Source organism: Notamacropus eugenii, chromosome 5 (genome assembly GCF_028372415.1).
Source record: "Notamacropus eugenii isolate mMacEug1 chromosome 5, mMacEug1.pri_v2, whole genome shotgun sequence".
Taxonomy (NCBI): domain Eukaryota; kingdom Metazoa; phylum Chordata; class Mammalia; order Diprotodontia; family Macropodidae; genus Notamacropus; species Notamacropus eugenii.
Window position 1 is genome coordinate 155,813,972 of NC_092876.1, and position 21,048 is coordinate 155,835,019.

At 37.4% G+C, this 21,048-nt stretch overlaps 1 protein-coding gene across 3 annotated transcripts in view; it reads right to left on the minus strand.

The window, feature by feature from the left end:
• Positions 1-21,048, minus strand: part of ARHGAP42 (Rho GTPase activating protein 42) — a 379,722-nt gene that overhangs the window by 279,899 nt on the left and 78,775 nt on the right. For all 3 annotated transcript variants that reach the window (XM_072611294.1, XM_072611293.1, XM_072611296.1), the window contains exon 3: positions 19,699-19,794. In XM_072611294.1, coding sequence (XP_072467395.1) covers positions 19,699-19,794 — 96 coding nt within the window. The remainder of the gene's footprint in view (positions 1-19,698; positions 19,795-21,048) is intronic.

Sequence of the window (21,048 nt, forward strand, 5' to 3'; positions counted from 1 at the left end):
AAGCTTTATATGTCACTCCATCTAATACCAGTGATTGGTGATGAAATCAAAGCAGTCTCCTAGCCACATATCAACTGTTTTCAACCTACCACACACATACAAAAGTAAAAAAAAACATAAACTGGATTTTCTGTTCAACTATTGCCCTAACAACTGGATCTATACATACAACTTCTCTGGGCCTCAGTTTCCTCATCTATAGAAAATGACAAGATTGAAATTCTATCACACAGATGAGGGAAAAGACTTATTCTTCTTGGTTATACAAAGCAAAACTTAGGGAATGTTTGAAAGCTAAAGAGGATGATTGGGATTTGATGTAAGAGAACACTTCCTAACAGCGCTATTCAGAAGTGGAATGAGGCACTGTGGGAGGCACTGGGTAACCCCTCACTGGAAATCTTAAAAGCAAAGGTAAGATCGCTGAGTGTTTTCTAGTGAGGTTACTTTTCAAATCTAAGTTGGACCAGATGGCCTCCAAGAGCCTTTCCAACTCTGAGATTCTGTGGTTCTGGGATTTCCTTTACTAGAAAAAAGTACAAACATTTTCTTTTCTCTAATTCAGATTGATGCCAAACTTGGACCCAGTTCCACAAATGTCTAAGTGTAAAAAGGTATCAGTCCTTTATTAATACTATTTGCCCAAAGAGAAGGGGAAAGATAGAAAAAAGAGAAGTCATCAATTCTTCAAATACAAAGGACAAAAAGAAAACTCATGAGCACACTATGTGCTATTTTAGAAAAAAAAAAGGTATATTTCTTTTGCTTGTAACAGATTCAAATTCTAAATTCACATTATATCTAAAAGCAAATTTCAACCTGAAAACTGAATATCTTAACTCTTTCACTTCTGGTAAATTTACCCAATTTGACTTAAAATGAGGGATACAAGCACGTATGACATTAGTGTATACAGAAGTATGATGAACTTTGTCTATGTACACTAATGTTGTTACATGTCTCATTTTCATTCAAATCATCTTCCAGGATTTTCAATTTTTAAAACTGGCAGCAAAGAGTACTTTGCAATTAAAAGAAACAAAAACTGAAGTTTTAGCAGTTTTTAGGCAGAAATATCCTCATGAGATATACTAGAGATATACCATGAGGTAAAGATACCTCTACCAGGCCCATGGAAGATCCCAAACAGAATTACAGACATTTTTTTTCTGTTTGCACTCCGAGAACTACAGATTTAAGATCCCTACTTCTTAGGCCCATTCCCTTTCTCCTTCACTACTTCTTTCCCTTATAGTCCCCTCTTAATGAGAATACATGTACAGTGAGCTGTCTGAATGCTTTGTCTTAGAAGACAAAGCATATACATGAGTGAACAAGTATTTAACATAATCTTAATGGTCATTTTGGTGAGAGTCATATATCACCCAGGTGAGAAAGATTCATCACCACTTTCTCTGCCTCATTTTCTACCCTGGATTATCCTCTCTCTAACAGACCCATGTTAAAAAACTAAGATACCTATAGCAAGCACTAGGCCTGCCCTCTTAGGGATTTCTATCTCTATTTTCCTCTGGGTTTAGGTATGTATGGACAAAGGAGTTTCCTCTTTGTTTAGCAAAGATAAGACTGGGAATTTTTTAAAGCATGTGAAGAAAACATACACTAAGGCGGTCCTAGCAATACAATAAATAAAAATGAGTGTCCATCAATAGAGGTATGGTCAAACAAACCATGGTATAGGAATGTTATGGAATGCTATTACACCATAAAAATGACAAATATAAATAACCCAGAGAAATTGAAAAGACATTTATGAACCTCTGCAGAGTAAATTTAAAAAAACATTTTGTACCACAGCCACAACAATTTAAAGGAATATAATAGAGATATCAGAGGTTGATCAGTGTGTTGACTGAGTAACTTCAGAGTAGAACTCACAGAGAGAGGCAAGCCTGCTGCCTTTGATGCAGGTGGGGTGGGAGACAGGCAGGATAAGGCATAAAGAAATGTGTTTACTTGTGTTGTTCAACTGCTTTTCTTTAGTGGAAGGAATAGCAAATTAAGATATTATAGGGCACAAAAACAGATGAGTTCACAGAGCAGTGTTCTCATCTGAAGTAAGGGAACTTGCAGCCACAAAATGGCTGTTTGGAAGGCATCCCAGCCACCCTTCTTTCCCTTCTCCCCAATTCAAACCTTTATGACATGTTTCCTATGTGCCAGACATCGTGCTTTGCCCATACTGTGGAAGAAGCCCCTACCCTTTCAGATTCTTAATGTGTTTTCCTAGACTAGTAAACACCAGGATTTAGTCTGCTTGGGAGCCTCACAGCCCCAACAGTAGGCATCTTCATCCCTGGAATCTATTTGCCTTCTATCAGCTCCATTTAATACCCAGGATCAGTCTACTCCACTTCTTACTAAATTCCCATTTTTAATATGAGTGGATGCCAAGCCTAGAGGCCTGTATTGGGCTACCCGAGTCTTTCTTACCTGTCCCAGGTCTTCGGTTGGCCAAACCGGATAAACGTATGAGAGAAAGGACGTTCCAGAGTCAAACAGGGGTTGAGCTTTATTTCAGGGTATCGGTTACAAGAGCAGTGGAGTCTTCCTTAGGAGGAAGAGGGGGAGATTTCCTAAGGAGGCTAAGCTTAAGGGATTGGAAGTAGAAGTATAAGCGGGGAGAGAGGGGGAGGGGAGAGAGGAAAGAAAAGAAGCGGAGCCCTACTATCCTCTTTGGCTCCACACGTGCTAAGAGAGAGCTTTCTGGCTTCCTCAATCCTACTCAATCTTCAGCCACACAGTTTGCATCTCAATACCATGCTGTTAGGTAACTAGGTGTGCTCCAATCCGGGACGACCTCGAGGGCAGGGAGACTCCACCCATCAGGTATCTCCGGGGGAGAGGCGGAAATACCCGAGCTAGCCGAGCTAGCTCAGTCTGACCTTCTCGAACCCCCGCTGTTCATGGAGGGCCTCGTAAGACTCTAAGATTTAGAAGTCCCACTTTTACCTGCCCGAGACTGTCCACACGGAATTGAGCTTCCAGTCCCAACAAGTGGACACATATGGATACATGTGGATACACGGATACAACAGACACATGCCAAAGCCCTTTGAAAAACGAAGCATCTGAACAAGCGTCTTGCTTATGACGTTATAGCAGCTTATAGCAGCATGGATAAAAAAAGGGTGCCATCAAAAGGAATATGGTTAAACAAATTGTTGTATATGAATGCAATGGAATATTACTGCACCATAAAAAATGACAAATACAAAGAATTCAGGGAAATTTTTGAAGATGTTTATGAACTATTTACGAGATTTTTTAAGTGTGACAAAAGTATATGCTGAAAATATACCCAAAAACACACCCACAGATATCTCCCATAAAAGAAGAGAGTTGGGGGGGTATAAATGAGGGACATACTGGGAATATGTATTTAAGCTCAGCAATTGAGGCACCTAAACCCATTGTGGAGAGTTGAGAGCAGCCCCTACTGACATTGTCCCTTTAGAGAGTTAAAAACCTAAATTTTCTAATCCTGTGACGTCCCATGGGAATGAGATGGGGAGGACAAGAAAAGTAGTCATTCAATAAGCATTTATTAAACAACGAGGTGGCATACTGGATAGAATGTAGGTAGGGCCTGGAGTCAGGAAGACTCATATTTCTGAGTTCAAATCTGGTCTCAGACACAGCCTAGCTGTTTGACCCTAGGTAAGTCACTTAACCTTGTTTGCCTCCATTTTCTCATCTGTAAAATGAGCTGGAAATGGAAGTAGCTAAACTATTGCAGTATCTTTGTCCAACCAAAATCCCAAATGGGGTCATGACTGAAAAAACAATTGAATATTTATTTGCATTGGGGGTTTTCGTTTTGTTTTGTTTTAAGTTTTATATAGTAGTCCAGGGCCTGCAGGCTACTAAAACTCTAAGGTAATTTTAACCTGATCTGCTCTTGAATCCCACCTCATTTTATCTTGTACTTGGACAGATGATTCTTTGGTTGCAAGTCCAAGGCTTTACATTTAACCCTATTAAATGTCATCTAATTCGATTTAGCTCAAGGTTCTAGTATGTTAAAAATCTTTGCTCCTGAGTGAAAGTTAATGTCAACTAGCATTATCAAGGCAATAAAAGCACCAAGTTCCAGGTAACTGTTTTTCAAATATTTCATTCGTATCCAATATATAGAAAATAGGTCCCCTGCATTTCCAATCAGAATAAGTTTCGATAAAGTTCTGAAATATTTCAAGTGAGTCTTCATAGCTTCTTCACCAATGAATATTCTCTTTGAAGGATTAAGGCCACGTGAAATGTGTAGCTTTCACAGCTGTCATCCTATCCTACTTAAATGTGGGTGGTTTTGCGTGGGTGCTGTAAAAAAGAGAGTGGTAAGAAAAAATGGAAAACAATAATTCAGTTATACAAGGGAGAACTATTATAAAGAAAAATATTCTTCCTTTGTAGAGTTCAAAACCAAATGTTATTTCTACAAATAATTAAGACATTTGAAATAGTTTCATGTTAATAGCAGACTTCCTGATTTGTATAACCAAATAGGACTGTCACAATGGATTAGTGGCTGTGATGGCTTTCTTTTAACTTAATGGATGAAAAGTTTTTTTTTTTTCCCCTTAATTTATTCACATCTTTGATCTCTTCTGCTAGGTTAAGGTTAGGACCAGGGTCAATTGGGTGGATTTTTTCTTGAGTCAGAAACTTTTCCATTAAAGATAGGTTTATAATTACTAGGCAGAAACCAAAAACTCATATCTCTACCACTCTGTTTCTAAGTACATGAATAGATCGGAGACTGGAGATTTGAAGGAGGAAAGACAACAGACCAGTTATTTCACTGGTATTTTTGTTGGTGTTCAATGGAGTCCAACTCTATTTGACCCCACTTAGAGTTTTCTTGGTAAAGATAGTGGAGTAGTTCCCCATTTCCTTCTGCAGCTCAGTTTACAGAGGAGGAAACTGAGGCATAAAGGGTTAAGTGATTTGACCAAGGTCACACAGCCAGCAAGTGTCTGAGGCTGTATTTGAACTTATGTCTTCCTGACATCAGGCCCAGCACTCTATGCACTGTGCCACTTGGCTGGTATAGGGAAGCTCCCAGGATAAAGAAACCTGCAGATCACTAGCTGCTTTCTCTGCTACTTAACAGACTTAGAGACTGGTTTGGTGTTCTAGCGAAGTTAAATCACTTGCCTCAGGTCAGACAGCCAGTCTGTGTCAGAAGCAGTGTTTGAACACAGGTATTAACCGACTCTGGCTTTCCAATCACTTACACCATGCTATTTCCCATAGTCCTAGGGGCAAGGGTTTTCTACACATTTATCCAATTTTGGAAAGGCTGTTTCAAAATTGTTTGTGTGTGGGGGTGTTTATTTGGGAAGTGAAGCATAGCTATGAATAAATATTCCTTTTAACCAGATTTTTTTACTTTTTCTGCACTTACCATTCCTAAAAAAGTAGGAATTTTAAATTTTAAAACGTCTACATTTTTTAAATGCCCAATTTCTTTTAAACTAAAAGTCAAATGTTTCTCAAATCATACCTACCCCAAAATATGTCTAGTATATCTTAATACCAAAACTTATTAAAATAGTCTTTCTAACACATTATTTTGTGTTCATTTGTTGGCAAAGTTAGTCAAGTAGCATTTATTAAATGCCAACTATATGCTAAAAATGTGGTTATGCATTGTGTGTTCGTCCTTCATTGCCAAAGAAGACCATGCCATCAGAGAAATGATGACATGACTTGCACTGACTTTGCTTTGAGTAAGAGAGGGCTGTGCAGGTCATCAGCCTCACTTCTCTTCCAGAGCCATCTGAATCCAGTGACCAGATATTTAACAGGATGACTGGAGATGACCCAGGATGAGGCAATTGGGGTTATGACTTGCCCAAGGTCACACAGCTAGTGAGTGTCAAGTGCCTGAGGTAAAATTTGAACTCAGGTCCTCCTGCCTCCTTCTCTATCCACTGCACCATCTAGCTGCCCTTCTGGTTATGCGTTGAGAATACAAAGAAAGGATGAAAAAATATAGTCCCTTTTCTCAAGGAGCTCATAATCTAAAGCAGAAGGCAACATGCTTCCTATGTATAAACAAGATATACACGAGATAAACTGGGGGTAGGAAGGGTCTAAGATTAAGGAAGTTAAGGACAAGCTTCCTCCAGGAGGTAGAACTTTAGCTGAGGCTTGAAGGGAAGCCAGAAGACATATATGAAGACAGAATTCCAAGCATGGGGGGACAATCAGTGACTTGAACTCATTGAGGATATTATCCAACAACTTTATCTTGGCTTTCAAACACATCTGTTAACTATTTCAGTTCTATCTGCCCCAGTCTAAAGATTGATTATCATGGAAATTTACAAACTAGAAAGGACAATAGATATCTCTACTCCATTTCTACCAATTGTCAGAGAAGGAAACAGAGATCCAGAGAGGTTAACTTAGTTGGAATAGCTATAGAGAATTTCAAGAATTCCAGGGCTGTAACATGCACACAAGGGATGACAGACATCATAGTATAGAACAAAGTAGGATATACCAATTAATTATCTTAATTATTTTACATTCTATTCACCACAGCCACTACCACCCCTTTTGATGTATCTTTGATTCTTGTGCATGAGTGCCCAGACTCCAACTCCCTGGCTAGAATTCCAGTACTTTCTCCTTCACCAATCACAGTACTCCCTCCTCCCCCTAAGCTAGGCTGACCTCATTAATGCCCCTGTGCTTGAGACATCTCAACCTAGCTTGTCTAGTCCTCTGACTGATGCTCTTACCCGTGACCAGTGGCCACCAGGGGGTGTCCCTTGATTGTCTTATTTCATGAAAGTTAAGAGACAGAAAGGGCTTTAGAATCAACTAGTTTACCCTGCTCTTTTGTTGGCCTTAAAAGTTTAATAAGTTATTCAAAGTCACTGTCAGTCAGTGGCATGGCAAGAGCTAGCACACAGGTCTCTCAAAGCTAGTCACTACGCAAAGCAGTTTGAACAGATCAAACCCTGGATTAGGAATCAGGAGACTTCACTTTAATTTCTGATCTGGGCAGTCAGTCCCATGACATTAAACACACCATTCATCTCTCCTTCCCTCCCTCCTTCCTTCCTTCTTTCCTTCCCCCTTTCTTCTCTCTTTTCTTTCCTTTGTTTCCTCCTCCTCCTTCTTTTCCTTCCTTGCCCCCCTTCTCTTCTTCAATTGAACTTTTGATTTAATAAGTGAACTCTGACTAAGTAAGGTGTCTACGAATGTGAATCATTCCCTGTTAAACAACTTAAGCTTAGAGGCGCTGAGAGGTGAAGTGATTTGCCCAGGCTTATAAAGTCAGTTTCTATCAGTTGGAATCCAAGTCTTTCAAACTTCTCAGGTAGCTGTTTACCCACCACTGAGTCTAACTAGGTTTCGTATTTTAATGCAGATAAAAATGGCAGCACCACCTGCCTCCTACATTATGGTTAAATAAATTCACAAAGCACCTGTAAATTACTTGGAACTTTTTGGAAAGAAGTTTTATGACCGATTAAGCACGTTAAATGTTCTTTTCCAACAACCAGACATGACTCAATTCAAAGAGATATTCAAAAAATTATTTGGTACTTATTAGAAGGCATTTCATCTATTAAAAATTATAAAAAAGATCAGAAGTAGTGGCTAGTAGCAAAGAGAGGGCAAAACATTAATGTTTCATTATGTCGTTAACTCACTGCTAGTCCCAGATAATACTTGTTTCATGACGGAATACTCTATTATGTACTAAATAATAAACCATTTTACACACTCTTCTATACCAAACCAAAGTGACTGAACAGAAGATTCAAAAGCCGAAATTCTTATTAATATGGATTCACAGGAGCAGGATGCACTCTGGCAAACTGTAATAAGACAATAAATTTAATTCACAGAAGCAAGGGGAAAAAAAGTAGAGCTGAGAGTTTATTAACACTACTTGACATTAAGGATTTCGAGTCTCTCAAATGCTAATGCCAGCAGCTTCCTAAATAGTCTATCAATAAACATTTATTAAGCATCTACCATTATGTTCCAGGCAGTGTGCTAAGTAAAATACTGTCCATATAAAAGATGAGAAGTATTCAAATGTCATGTTCAGAAAGACACGGGCTGATGTTTTACCTTTAAACTCATACTACTTGCTGTGTGCCATCCCCCGCTTATCACCAGGCTAGCTTGTAGTCCTCCCACAACCCTTCCCAGATAGCGAGCCAAGCCCCTGACCTTCCTTCCCTTTCCACCTCCCATTGCCACTGGCCTTTTCCTTCCAGGGTTCTGTGAGGAACTGGGTTCTACTCTGGACTTGGCCATTTATTCCACCTCTGCAGCTGCAGGACATGGGCATTCATCTCTCTGGGCCCCAATTTCCTCCTCTATAAAATGAGAGAGTGAATTCTATGACCTCTGATATTTCCTCCAGCTCTAAATCTGGGATAATTGCTTGCAAATTTTTTCTAACATCAAGCCAAAATCTGCTTCTCTGCCATCTCCCCTTGGACTTGTTTTCCTAGGCCCCAGAAGGCAGAAATTGGAGCAATGAATGGGTGGCAGTGACAAAAAGACAGGTTTTGGCTGAGTGTAAGGAAAAACTTCCTAACAATTGACAGTTATCTACAAGTAAAAGGAACAGATTTCTTTGGGAGGTCTTTGGGAAGCAATGAGTTTCCAGTCACTAGAAATTTCAAGCAGGGGCTGACCATTTGTTAAGATGCTGTAGGAAACGGGTAGCTAGATGGTGCAGTGGACAGAGAACCAGCCCTGGACTCAAGAGGACCTGATTTCAAATCTGATCTCTGACAATTACTAGTTGTGTGACCTTGAGCAAGTCATTCAACCCAGACTGCCTCAGGAAAAAAAAAAAAAAAGATGTGGTAGGAGGCATGGATTAGAATGGATGACCTCTTCAATTCCTTCCAACTCTGAGAATCAATGATTCTGTAACTGGAGGTAATATATTAATGGGTGACAATGTCTTACTGATTTATCCCAGAAAACAAAATGCATTTCAACAGTAGAAAGTCTGGCAGTGATGAACACTAGAAGGACATTTGTAGGGTTCTGTCAGGGAAAGAATATTGGATTTCACCCTGATGTCTTTCTAGGCCTTGATTTCAACATCTATAAAATAAAGGGATCAGAATAGTTTATTTTCCCTCTCTGGAGTTACTCTTCCAGAAAACCAGAGCTCTTGGAGGAAGTGAGAGAAACTGATTTGGCCCAACCATGTGAAATAAAGAAAGGGACCAAGGAATGAGGAAGGCTAAAAATGTGAGTGCGTGAGTCAGTTAGTGAATCAATATTAGCTATGTGCTGGGCAGGTCCTCAGAACCACAGCCTAGAGTGAGGAAAAGGAATTTGGGCCCTAAGATACCCCCACCATGACGAGGTGAGGGAGTCAAGCAGCCTAGCTTCTTTGTGTATGTATCAGTAGAGAGGGGAACGATGAAATGAAAAGGGAACGACAAAATGAGCAAGGCAGAAAGCCTGAATAAAAGCTAAAACATAAAATCCCTATCCATAATGGCAACCAAAGTACAGCAATAATGACAAAAATCAATCAACCAGCACTAATGAAGCGCCTACTGTAGGCCAGGAACAGTGACAGGTAATCCAGATACAAAGACAAGACTATGAAGATCCCTGCCTTCACAGCCTTTACATTCTATTACAATATGTACATACAGAACTAGATAGAGGATATATACACAATACAAGGCAGTTGGGGTGGGAGAGGGGAACACCAGCAGTTGAGGGGATCAGAAGGCAGTGCTCAAGATAAATCTTAAAGGAAATAAAGGATTCCAAGTGAAGTAAAGATGCTTATTCCAGTCATGGGGGAGAAGGCATGTAGCCTGTTACAGGATAAGGCCAGTTTGGCCATATTTTAGTGTTGGAAAGGGAGTAATTAGGCTGGAAAGACAGATTGGGACCAGGCTATAAAGGACTTTGAATGTCAAACTGGGGGAGGGGGCGGGAGGTGGAGGAGAATGTTATATTTAGTCCCAGAGTAGGTGGTCTCAACCTTTTGTGTATCATGAACCCTTCTGGCAGTTTGTTGAAGCCTTTCCAGAAATTCAGAAAGCTTTTCAGAATAATGTTTTAAATTCATTAAATAAAATACAATAAAATTACAAAAAATTTATACTGAAATATCATTTTAAAAATAATTTTTAAATTAAAATATTTTAAAATAACTAAAATATATATTTTTAAAAACCAAGTCCATATACCCTAGGTTAAGAACTGCTGCTCCGGAGGTAATGGGGAGTTACTAAGGCTTACTTAGAAGAATGACATGATTAAATATGTATTTAATGAAAAACACTCTGGCAACTATGTGGAGAACTAAAATGAGGAGAGGCTCGAAGCAGGGGGACCAGCTGCGGGCTATTGCAATAGTCTAGGTGAGAGGTAATAAAGGCCTAAACTTAGCTTGCAAGTCATGTGAGCAGCTAGAAAGGACTGGATGCACATTATGCAAGTGGAAACTATAGAGTCTGGCAACGAACTGAATATTTGGGGTGAAGGAAAGTACAGAGTCAGGATAAAGCCAAAGTTGCAAACCTGGAGACTGGAAGGATAAATTTTCATAGGAGTAAGAAAAAGAGGGGGAGAAGGGAGAATGAGTTTTACAGGTTCTGTAGTTCTAAATGTTCGACAGGCAGTTGATAATTCAAGACTGGAGTTCAGCAAAGAGCCTCGCACTGGGGTTAGATAGATCTAGGAGTTATCTCTAGATGGATGATGATGTTACCCATAGAAATGAATGACGTCACCAACTCAGAATGGAAAAAAAAGAGAATATGCCCAGGACAGAGGCTAAACACAATTTCAAGCATACTACTAAACAATACCTTAAATAATAGTTATAACAACAAATACACAGAAGAGAGTAGAAATTCAGAGGGTGATAGATACAAACAGGGCAATTTTGTTACTGTCATGTTAAAGTTAGTATAAACTTTAAAAAAAAACCCCTACATAATAGAAGTTCACAGTTGAATAAAGTATTTTCTTATTTAATTTAAATTTCACTCATATCTCTCCAAATTTCTACCAGTATCCTCTTCCTCTCCCCCACCCAGAGCTACCCATATAAAAATTTTTTTTGAAAACAAAAATTATATATATGTATTAAATTATATATTATATAATTGATTACACATATATAATCATATAAATTATATAAAAAGTAAATGTGTGTGTGCGTGTGTGTGTATAAAAAAGAAAGCAAAAGTCCAGCAAAACTGATCAATCAAAAAAATCTGGAAATAGGTACAGTGAACCACACTCTTAGACCTTCCATTTCTGCAAAGGAGTGACTTAGGGGCAGGGGAAGGTAATGTTTAAATGTTTAACAAAAGTCCCAGAAAAAGAAAATGTATGAATAACATACTTTTACCTTTAATCTTCATAATTAGCATTTCTGTATAATAATAAAAATAGCTAATAATAGCTAGCATTTACATAACTCTATAAGGTTTGCATAACACTTTTCAAATATTTTTTCATTTTATCCTTAGATCCCAGAGAGGTAAATACTATTACGATCCCCATTTTACAGGTTAAAAAAACTGAGGCTCAGTAAAATTAGGTAATTTTTTTTAGGCCACACAGCTAGTCAGTCTCTGAGGACAAAACTGAACTGAGCAAATCTGAGCTCTTCCTGACGCCATCACGTAAGTTTTTAGACGGTCAACAAAACAATAAATCAAGCCCAGATTTATTTGCCAGTTTCCAAAATATAAATGTTCACATTGAAAATTTAATAAGGTCGGGGTAGACCTGGCTCTAGCACACTATTGGATGGGAGGTATCTTCTCACATTTCTTACTTGGTGCTTGTTGATCATTTTGCAATAATGACTTTTGATTTTTGACGAGTTTTTTTTCTTTCCATTTCCACGGTAACAGTCACTGTGTATGATGCTTTCTTAGCTCTGCTTACTTCATTTTGTATCAGATCATGCTTTTCTTGCTTCTCTGCCATGTATCAAATGTATCATTTCTTACAGCACACTAATATTCCATTACAATCATGTGCCACAATTTTTTAGCCATTTCCCAAGATTGGAGAATGAGCATCTACTTTGTCTCCAATTCTCTGATATTGCAAAATGCTGCTATAAATATTTTGATATGACCTCCTTAAGGTATAAGTTTAGTAGTGAAATCTCTAGTCAACAGGTATAGACATTTAAGTCTAAGGTCATTAGAGACACTTGATTCAAATAATTCCAAATTGTTCTTCAAAAAACGTGCTGCCTCATAGCTCCATCAATAACACCAAACTCCAACAATGACTAGACCTGTCTTCTGTCATTTTTGCCAGTTTGCACAGTGCGAGGTTATTTCTATTGTATTTCTTTTATTATTAGTGATTTGGAGCTTTCTTGCAATTATTCTTGAAAACTGTTCATATCCTTTCATGATAGCACAATCTTCTTTTTCTCTTCTTTGACTACTGAAAGGTTCATTTTTGTTGCTGTTTGTTCAGGTAATAACTAGTAATAGATGCTTATATGGCACTTCAATGTTTTCAAAGTACTTGGACATACATTATCTCATTTGAACCTTATACCAACCCTGTAAGGTAGTAAATATAAGTAGTCTTGCCTCCATTTTATAAATTAGGAACATGAGGCTAGGGGAGATTAAGTGACTTTCCCTTGGTCACACAGTCAGTTAGTCAAAAGAAAGATTTAAATGTAGGTTTTCCTGTTTCTAGGTCCAAGATTCTAGCCCTATTATATCATGCTGCTTGTGAATGTTTGCATGTATGTGCACATGTGCATGTACACATTCATATACATATATACTTCCATGCACATATATACATGTATGTCATTTAAAATACATGTTATATAATATACACATATTATACTATAGGCCATCAGTGCATTATAATAAAATCATATCTTAACATAATGAGACTCAGCTAAAATGTCATTTGACCAAATACCAATTTATAACCTTTTTCCAATGGAAATGTTTCATTCTTTAATGCCCTTTTGCCTAACATTAAGTCTTCAAGGGACTGCAGACACTGAGTGGAATAAGTCATACAAATACATCACCCTTCTTTGATTAAAATCTCTTAACCTTCCACCTCATTGTCTTCCAGACTTCTAAACTGATTCTGTCCTCAATGTGACCTCTAGTCATTTTACGTTATTCCAATGCATCACTCCTGGTCTTTTAGTCTTAATTTTCCTTTTGAATCCCTTCCTCCTTACTTATCCATATGTTGTAGATCTCATGCTGCAAGATAACCATGTCAACTGATTATAAGTATTTGTGATTTTTCCAACAGGAAGGACTTCAGTGAAGGAAACCATAATTTGGGATTTTTTTTTAACATAGCCATTGTATCTCTAATTGTCCTGTTCTATAATGCTGAATTTTTGTGTGTGTGATTTTATACACTGTATAATTTGCTATTTTTAAAATGCTGCAAAGCAATATGGCATAACTGTCTTTCCCACTTCTGTGCCTTTATTGATTGGTTGTCTCTTACATCTGGAATGCTTTCTCCTCACTTCCCTATCCCACTATCACTATCCCCTAGTTTCCTTCAAAGCTCAGCTCAAATGCTGCCCTTCAGAAAGCCTTTCCTGATTTCCTCAGTTATTAATACCCCTTCTCATTCACCCTACCATGTGTTTATCTGTCATATATTCTATATATATTTTTTACCTATGAATATGGATCTACCTAAAAAAGAATCTAAATTCCTTGACGAACTCTCTTGTCCTCATATTACCAGAGCCTAGTACTGTGACTGGTACATAAGAAGATCAAAAAATACTTCTGATTAGATTTCTGGGTCTATAAAATATTTATCAACTGTTTCACAGTGAAAACTTCCTATTAATTTATTATAAATCTTTGATTTTATAAATGGAAATTGTAGGAAGTTGTACCAATTGTAGCCTATCTATAGTTCAGGAGATGGTCCATGTGAGCTGCTGAGATAAATAAATAAATAAAATCACAAGTTAGCCAATCTATTTATTCCCCTCAATTTAGCTAGGCCATTCCTCAGAAAAAAGGCATACATACATCATACATACATAAACACACATACACACACACACATATAATCTGAGATTTCCACCCAAAATTCTTTATAAACCCTTAAATTAGTAAGGATTTATTTCCAAGTCCCAAAGGTCAAACATTAAACCCAAAAGCATTTAAATATATATAATTTATAAAAGGTATATATGGCAACAAGAAGCTACCAATTAATCTTTCTTCTAGATCCTCCACAACAATGGGCTTTAGGAATCAGGACTAATTTTAGGCAAGTTTTCTCAAAATAAGGAGACATGGTGATACTGCAGAGGGATCATGGTGCATTAGCTCCTGGGGACTATCTTCAAGGAATAATAAAAGCCAGAGTTGGAAGAGACCAAGGGGATTGGCTAGTCCAAACACCCCATTTTATAGATGAGGAATCTGAGAACCAGGAAAATTGTGTTCTGTAGCAAAGCCTTAATTAACTTGAACTCAAATTCCAACAGCCCCTTTCTCATTGCCCCAAGCTGCCTAAACTCTTCAAACTGTTTTACGTTCTTCATTTCTCTTGCTCCAAAACCACAACAGGACCTGACCCCTCTACTTCTAGCCATATACCCACATCCACAGTAAATCTTGACTATTTACTACATCAGCCTTTTCAGTTCTTCCAACACTATACTCCCCCTCCTGCCAAACCCATCCCGCCAACAGACTGCCCCCATAAAAGAGGAACACAAGGTTATTTTCTTCAATATGAACAGAGTGATGGAGGGGGAGTGAGGTAACCAAGTCAAAGGTTTCAACTCAACTGTAAGAAATATTTATTGAATGCAAATTATGTGCAAGGTGCTTGGAATTCGAAGAGCATAGGTTTAAAGGTGGATAGATCTTTGAGATGATTAACTAGCTATGAAGATAAAACAGAGTAAAATGAGAAAGCTGGGTGGGGAAAAGCACACTTTTAACTGAAGTCTGAGGAGGTATGTGCATAATAAGGACTTGCTTAATAAATATTGGTGGGTTGACTGACTGGTTGGACAGAGGACCAGAAAGGCTTCCTGGCAGAGAGGGATATCAGCCAGCAGGAAAGGAGGTGGGAAAGGCAGAGGGAGGGAACAGAGTAAGCAATAAGCCGCCCTCCATGATGTCATGGAATAAAGGTTGGAGAACCATTGGCTCAGGAAGAGGATGGGATGGCAAATACAAATAAAAATAATTTTTGTTGCTAGAAAAAGTTAACTGTAAGGTTTACTTAAAAAACCAAGGATTTTGACTCAAGAAATCATATGGTGGGAGGGTACAGAATGAGACATTTTTTTGGATGTAGTCAATGTGACAGTTTTCCATGAAACTAATTGACCATGAAAATTTGTTACAAGAGTTTTGTTTTTCTTTTTTTCTGCAAAGGGAGAAGGGAGGGAAATAAGTTTTTAGTTGAAAAAAATTATTGAAAAACAAAATGAAATAGTGACGCTTCGCTGGTTGTTGTCAAGTATGATGTATGTTTTCCCATATATGTAAAATACTACCCTTTGTGGTGGTTGATTCAGTAGCACAAAGTTGTAATGTGGTAAAAACAAAAATAAAAAAAAGTACAAGGTGGTTAAATTTCAAATACAAAATAAAACAATGAACTTTGGACTCATAATAGTTATTGCTCACTTTACTGCAACTTTATCTGAAGAGAGATTGATATTTTGGACCTCTCAATATACCCACACATAAAATGAAATGGAGGAACATGGAACTGGAAAAGAGGCAGAATACAAAAAGGAAGGAGTCCTGAAAAGGAGTGAGAAGACCTTTAAAAACATCAGCCATTATTGCAAATATTCATAGAGTTTGGAGGGGGAAGAACATGCCTTTGCCTGAAATACACAAAAGGAGTATATTTTTTTCATCTAGATTATGATGCTGATTTCCCATTCCAAGTGTGAATACAGGTTCTCTATTGTTGGCCTCTGAGATTTTTCATTCAAGTGTCCATGGCAGTGAGATTCCCACCTAAAAATATTTACAAGGAATTGACTCACCCTCTGGGTAAATGTTTAACCTTCTGAGCACATAGCTTGTACTGTCCAGGGGCATTCAGATTGAGGTTTTTCCATACTAAAACATTACTTTATTAATTCAGACTTATAAACAGATTACTTAATTCTTAACTAGATTAAAAATTATTAATATGAAGCTTTTATTTATACTGTTATTTTTAAAGCCCAGCTCTGATAATATTATAATGAAGCTAGTTTAAACAAATTACCAAAATGAAATTATTTTCATTTTATTCAGAATTTTTTTTAAACTTTGGCTAAAAATCAGGACCAGTCTGAGGGCAGGTGTCCATGTTAGTATGGGGAGGAGGTGCTGAAAATTGTTTAAAAAAAAAGCAAAAAACCTCATCTCCAATAGTGCTCATACAAATATTCATTTTGCTCAGGGAATCAAAAGTCATAGGGCCAGACCTGGTTAAAAATTTGCTTAAAAATCACAGCAGGTAAATCTAATTATAAACAAACCAAACCTTTTATAGATAGATAAAGCATACAACTCTATCTAAGCAGATAACATTTTATTAGAGGAGGGAAATGAGTGACTAGAAAGATTGAAGACCTAGGGTCTTGTGGTTTTCTCTGCTTTGCGATTGTTGTTCCACATGCTTGGCCACATGTCCGTTGGATCATACTGAATGACAGAGAGGTACAGAACTGAAACAAATTCGGCTGATATAAAAAAAATAATAAAAGATGAAAACAAATTTTTTTTAAGTATGTTGCTTTAACTTGTAAATTCATCACCCTGTGGTCACTCTAGTAATGAGACATCTGAGTTTCCCCAGGCTTGTAGTTAGACTGTCATTTATCAGTATTAGATACCATTGTTATCGATTTGGTCTATTAAAAAAAGTGGAGCTGAGAACAGGCTCCCATTGGGAGATCAGTTCAACTACATCCCCTCTCTCTAGAGGGGTTGCTCAGTCAAGAAAAAGGGACAGAGAAACCAGTCAACAGAACTATAATCCCAGACTAGGTTAGGGGTAAACCTCGAGGCGGGACAGGGGGAGACGGCTTATCCTTGGCCCAGGGAACCTATACCCTCAGAACCAAATCAGTAATCCTTCAGAGAAAGCCTCAAAATATAACTTGCTGTCTAGGAGAAGGAAATATCTTCGTACTTTACCCAGAGATTAGCATTGGGCTGGGAATAGTTAGAATAGCAGACTAACAAATGAACCATTTCTTATGGTGTGGGTATAGGAAAATCCTCCTCAGAAAAAGCTGCACGGTATCCTGGAGTTACCATCCACCTGGACCCTAGGTAACTAGTATGCATATTGCTACAGGTGCTTGTCCTAGAGACAACTCTGTCATGCTGATCCTTATTTTGTATTACATGTTATTCTGCATCCTTCTAAATTGTAGCATGGCATTACAAAAAGTAATGGAACCTGAATTAGGGGACCCTCAGCTAAAATTCAAGTCATGTTTTCTATATCTGATTTTTTATTGATTGGTCATTTTTCAGTCATGTCTGACTCTTCATGACCCATTTAAGCTTTTCTTGGCAAAGACACCAGAGTGGCTTGTCATTTCCTTCTGCAGCTCATTAGAGGAGGAAACTGAGAGTTAGTGACTTGCCCGGCTTTATATAGCTAATAAGTATCTGAGATGAGTCTTCCTGACTCCAGGCTTGTCACTTATAATCCACTTCACCTGTCTTGGCCTCACCTTCTGCAAATGTAAAATGCTACTGCCTTCTATAACATGGTAACTGGGATCAAAGTGCTTTGCAAATTTGTAAGTGTTAGACAAAAGACAGTTCTTCCTGTTCTATTTTAGAATCAAGTAAGAATGTAAGCAAATAGCTTTGTAAACCTTAAAATTATTACCTCAATTCTTCTCATCTTATTTTATGGAATTCAACTAGAATGGGACAAGTGACACATCTATATAGTACTTACAACGTGCAAGACTATCAGCTAATAGCTATATTGCTATTTTTCTTTTATAATTAATACTCTGTGGACATGTGGAAAAATGCCTGCTTTTTAATAACTGAATAAAAGTTTTGGGATTTAAGCTCATATGTAGACTCACTGAAAGCATCTCTGGGACAACTCTAATAGCAGACAAGAGAAGGGAGATGATATTCACATCCTCATGCTCCCACAAAATTTTTTTTCTTCTACTAAATCTCTGAGTATTTTCAAGATTGAGTACTCAATATGGCAATACCTGTTAAAATGTTCTTAAAAGTTTATGAATTTACTGTTAGTATTATTATGTATTCTTAAATTATCTCTTATCCAGTCTGCTAAACAAAACTGTAAATTCCTTGAGGCCTAGGTTCTCGACTTACACTTTTTTGCATTTGCCATGGTTTCCTGTTACCTTAAGGGGAAGGACTAAAGTATTTTACACGACTTGAGTTTCCTCAAAGAGCACAATGCTAACAAATCAAACATTTATGGAAACAAGAAATAAAGTTTGGTAGAGAAACAGTTGGGAATTCATGGAGGACATAGGCAATGAGCAGACAGTGCAAGCAGGGTCAAAGGCAAAGAAGGCAGATTAAGAGAGAATACAGAAGGAAGGAAGAAATGATAAATTTTAAGGTTTCCAAACATAGAATCTGGGAAGGGCTAGAGGAAAAAAGGCCTAGCCATATACTGTAGTGGGCAATTCGCAACAATGAGTCAGAAAAACTCAAGGGATCAAAAGTCTAAAGCCAGAAGTAGAGTCAACAATACCAGATAACTGATATGTTTAAGGAAGTAAAAAAAAAAATCTCAATTTTATCACACATAACTTTATGGGAATGAAAGAATATTTGCTAAATGGTTTGTGTTGTTTAGAAGGAAACTGCTACACAAATCAGTACAAGTGCCATGATGTGAAAGGAGAGAAAGAGTCTAAAGAGAGCCACCATTACATCCTGCACTGTGACCTTGAAGGAAAGCTACTGAATTCCATGGACTTTGTGCAAACTATTCTTGCTTATGAAAGCTTGAATTATAAAACTTGACTTACTATTTTTAAAAGATTATCAACCCTTGATCTAAGCTGTCAATGGATATGGTACCTACTGCACGGGATCATAGCTTAGGACCTAGAAAAACATACTGAATAATAATACTGAACATTAATTCTGAAACATTTGTATTAAATTCCATAAGTTCAATTTAATTTCTATTTCTTTAACTCTGATACACAACTAAATTAATAGATGTATTCTCAGGTGAGCAACCATCACATTTAACCTAACTCTCCAAAGACCAGTAGTACTTAACGCAGAATTATATGTCACTTAGGTATCTAATAAATGCTGATGACTATTAATGACCATTTCATTCTTTTAAGAATAGAGAAAGAGAGTATTACCCCATTTTTTTCCATAGGGAAAATGAGGTCAGAGAATAATCACTCTATAATTTGCCCATGATCATACAGAAAAAGCCATTGAGCATAGAGAATCCAAATCTTTGCTCCTTGTTCAGTTTAGTGCAATGGCTCCCACAAAAATGACTCAATTCCTCTATATTATTTTACCCATCAAAGAGAATATCAAGAGCATTTATTTGGCCACTTAAGACTACTCATTTGTTTCAAGGAAATAGAAATCATCTTGAAATAACTTTTAAAATTATTACTCATAGTTAAAAATGAAAACAGGCGCTTACCAATACTAATTTCATCATCAGTTTCCGCATCTCCAATACATTCAAACTGGAAATCTTGCAAGGACTGTGAAAATTTCTGCACTGCCATGGACAGATCTGGTATTAAAAGATAAATCAATATGTGGTTAATTAACTGCACCATAATGATTCAGTATTTCCTCCCTCCACCTTATATTATTTTCCCATTTATTCATGGTTCAGTTAATTCTTTCTGAATTATGAGTTGTGTCAGATAAACAATGTCAAAACCACAAAGGCTTCACAGAAGCTTCACACCTGTGTATTAAGAATTTTTTCAGGAAAATAAATGGTAGGTGTTAAATATAGCAAGGAATGAATAATATAACAAAAAAAAGATTATATTTTAACAGAAAACAACTCACTGCTAATGTAGGAGTCATTCTTGAATCAGCTGTTCAGTTGGACCAATTTGTTAGAGCAAAGTACAAAATTTGTACGGAATTGAAAGAATGAAAATGAAAAGAGACACAGTATGCAATCCTCACCTATTCAGACAAGTTACTAGTGATTTTTAAAAATGGATAAAGGATAAAAGAAAGAATATATACGTTATTTTTGTTCAGTTGCTTCAATCACGTCTGACTTTTCATGACCCTCTTTGGAGTTTTCTTGACAAAGACACTGGAGGGGTTTGCCATTACCTTCTCCAGTTCATTTACAGAGGAGGAAATTGAGGCAAAGAGGGTTAAATGACTTGCCCAGAATGACACCTCTGGTCAAGTATCAGAGACCACATTTGAACTCAGGTCTTCCTGTCCCCAGGCACAACAGCACTCTATCCACCACACCACCTGGCTGCCCCCTGGATAAATACATAGGCTATAATGACTTCGTATAGAATTTTAACCAATCTAAAACTCCATGTTAAGCAAAATAAAACAATTATTACAAGGCAACCAAAAGAACCTAAATAATCCCCTAGGCGAAGTGTCTTACCTAAGACTGCATAAATAAAGACAGAGCTGGCATTTGTCACCAAGTTGCTAGTCCACTTTCTAACCCCAAGTCAAACCTTCTATCCATTTTATCAAGTAGCTTCTATACACTCCTACTTCAATTGTCAGTGGCATGAGAACAGAAATGGTATCTAATTTATCTTTGTATACTCCATGGCATCAGGCATCCTGCCTTACTTCTTACCAAAGAAGACACTAAAATACATCCAGAATATATACAAGAATTGGCCTCTCTCTCCCTATGTCTCCTAGTAAGACTGTTTCTAGTTACAGTGCCCTGAATTCATTCATTTAGAGAAAAGAGCTTCCTTTTCCACACTCCATGGACTGCAGAAAAGAGGCAGAAAAGTCCTACCAGCACTAACATCATTTG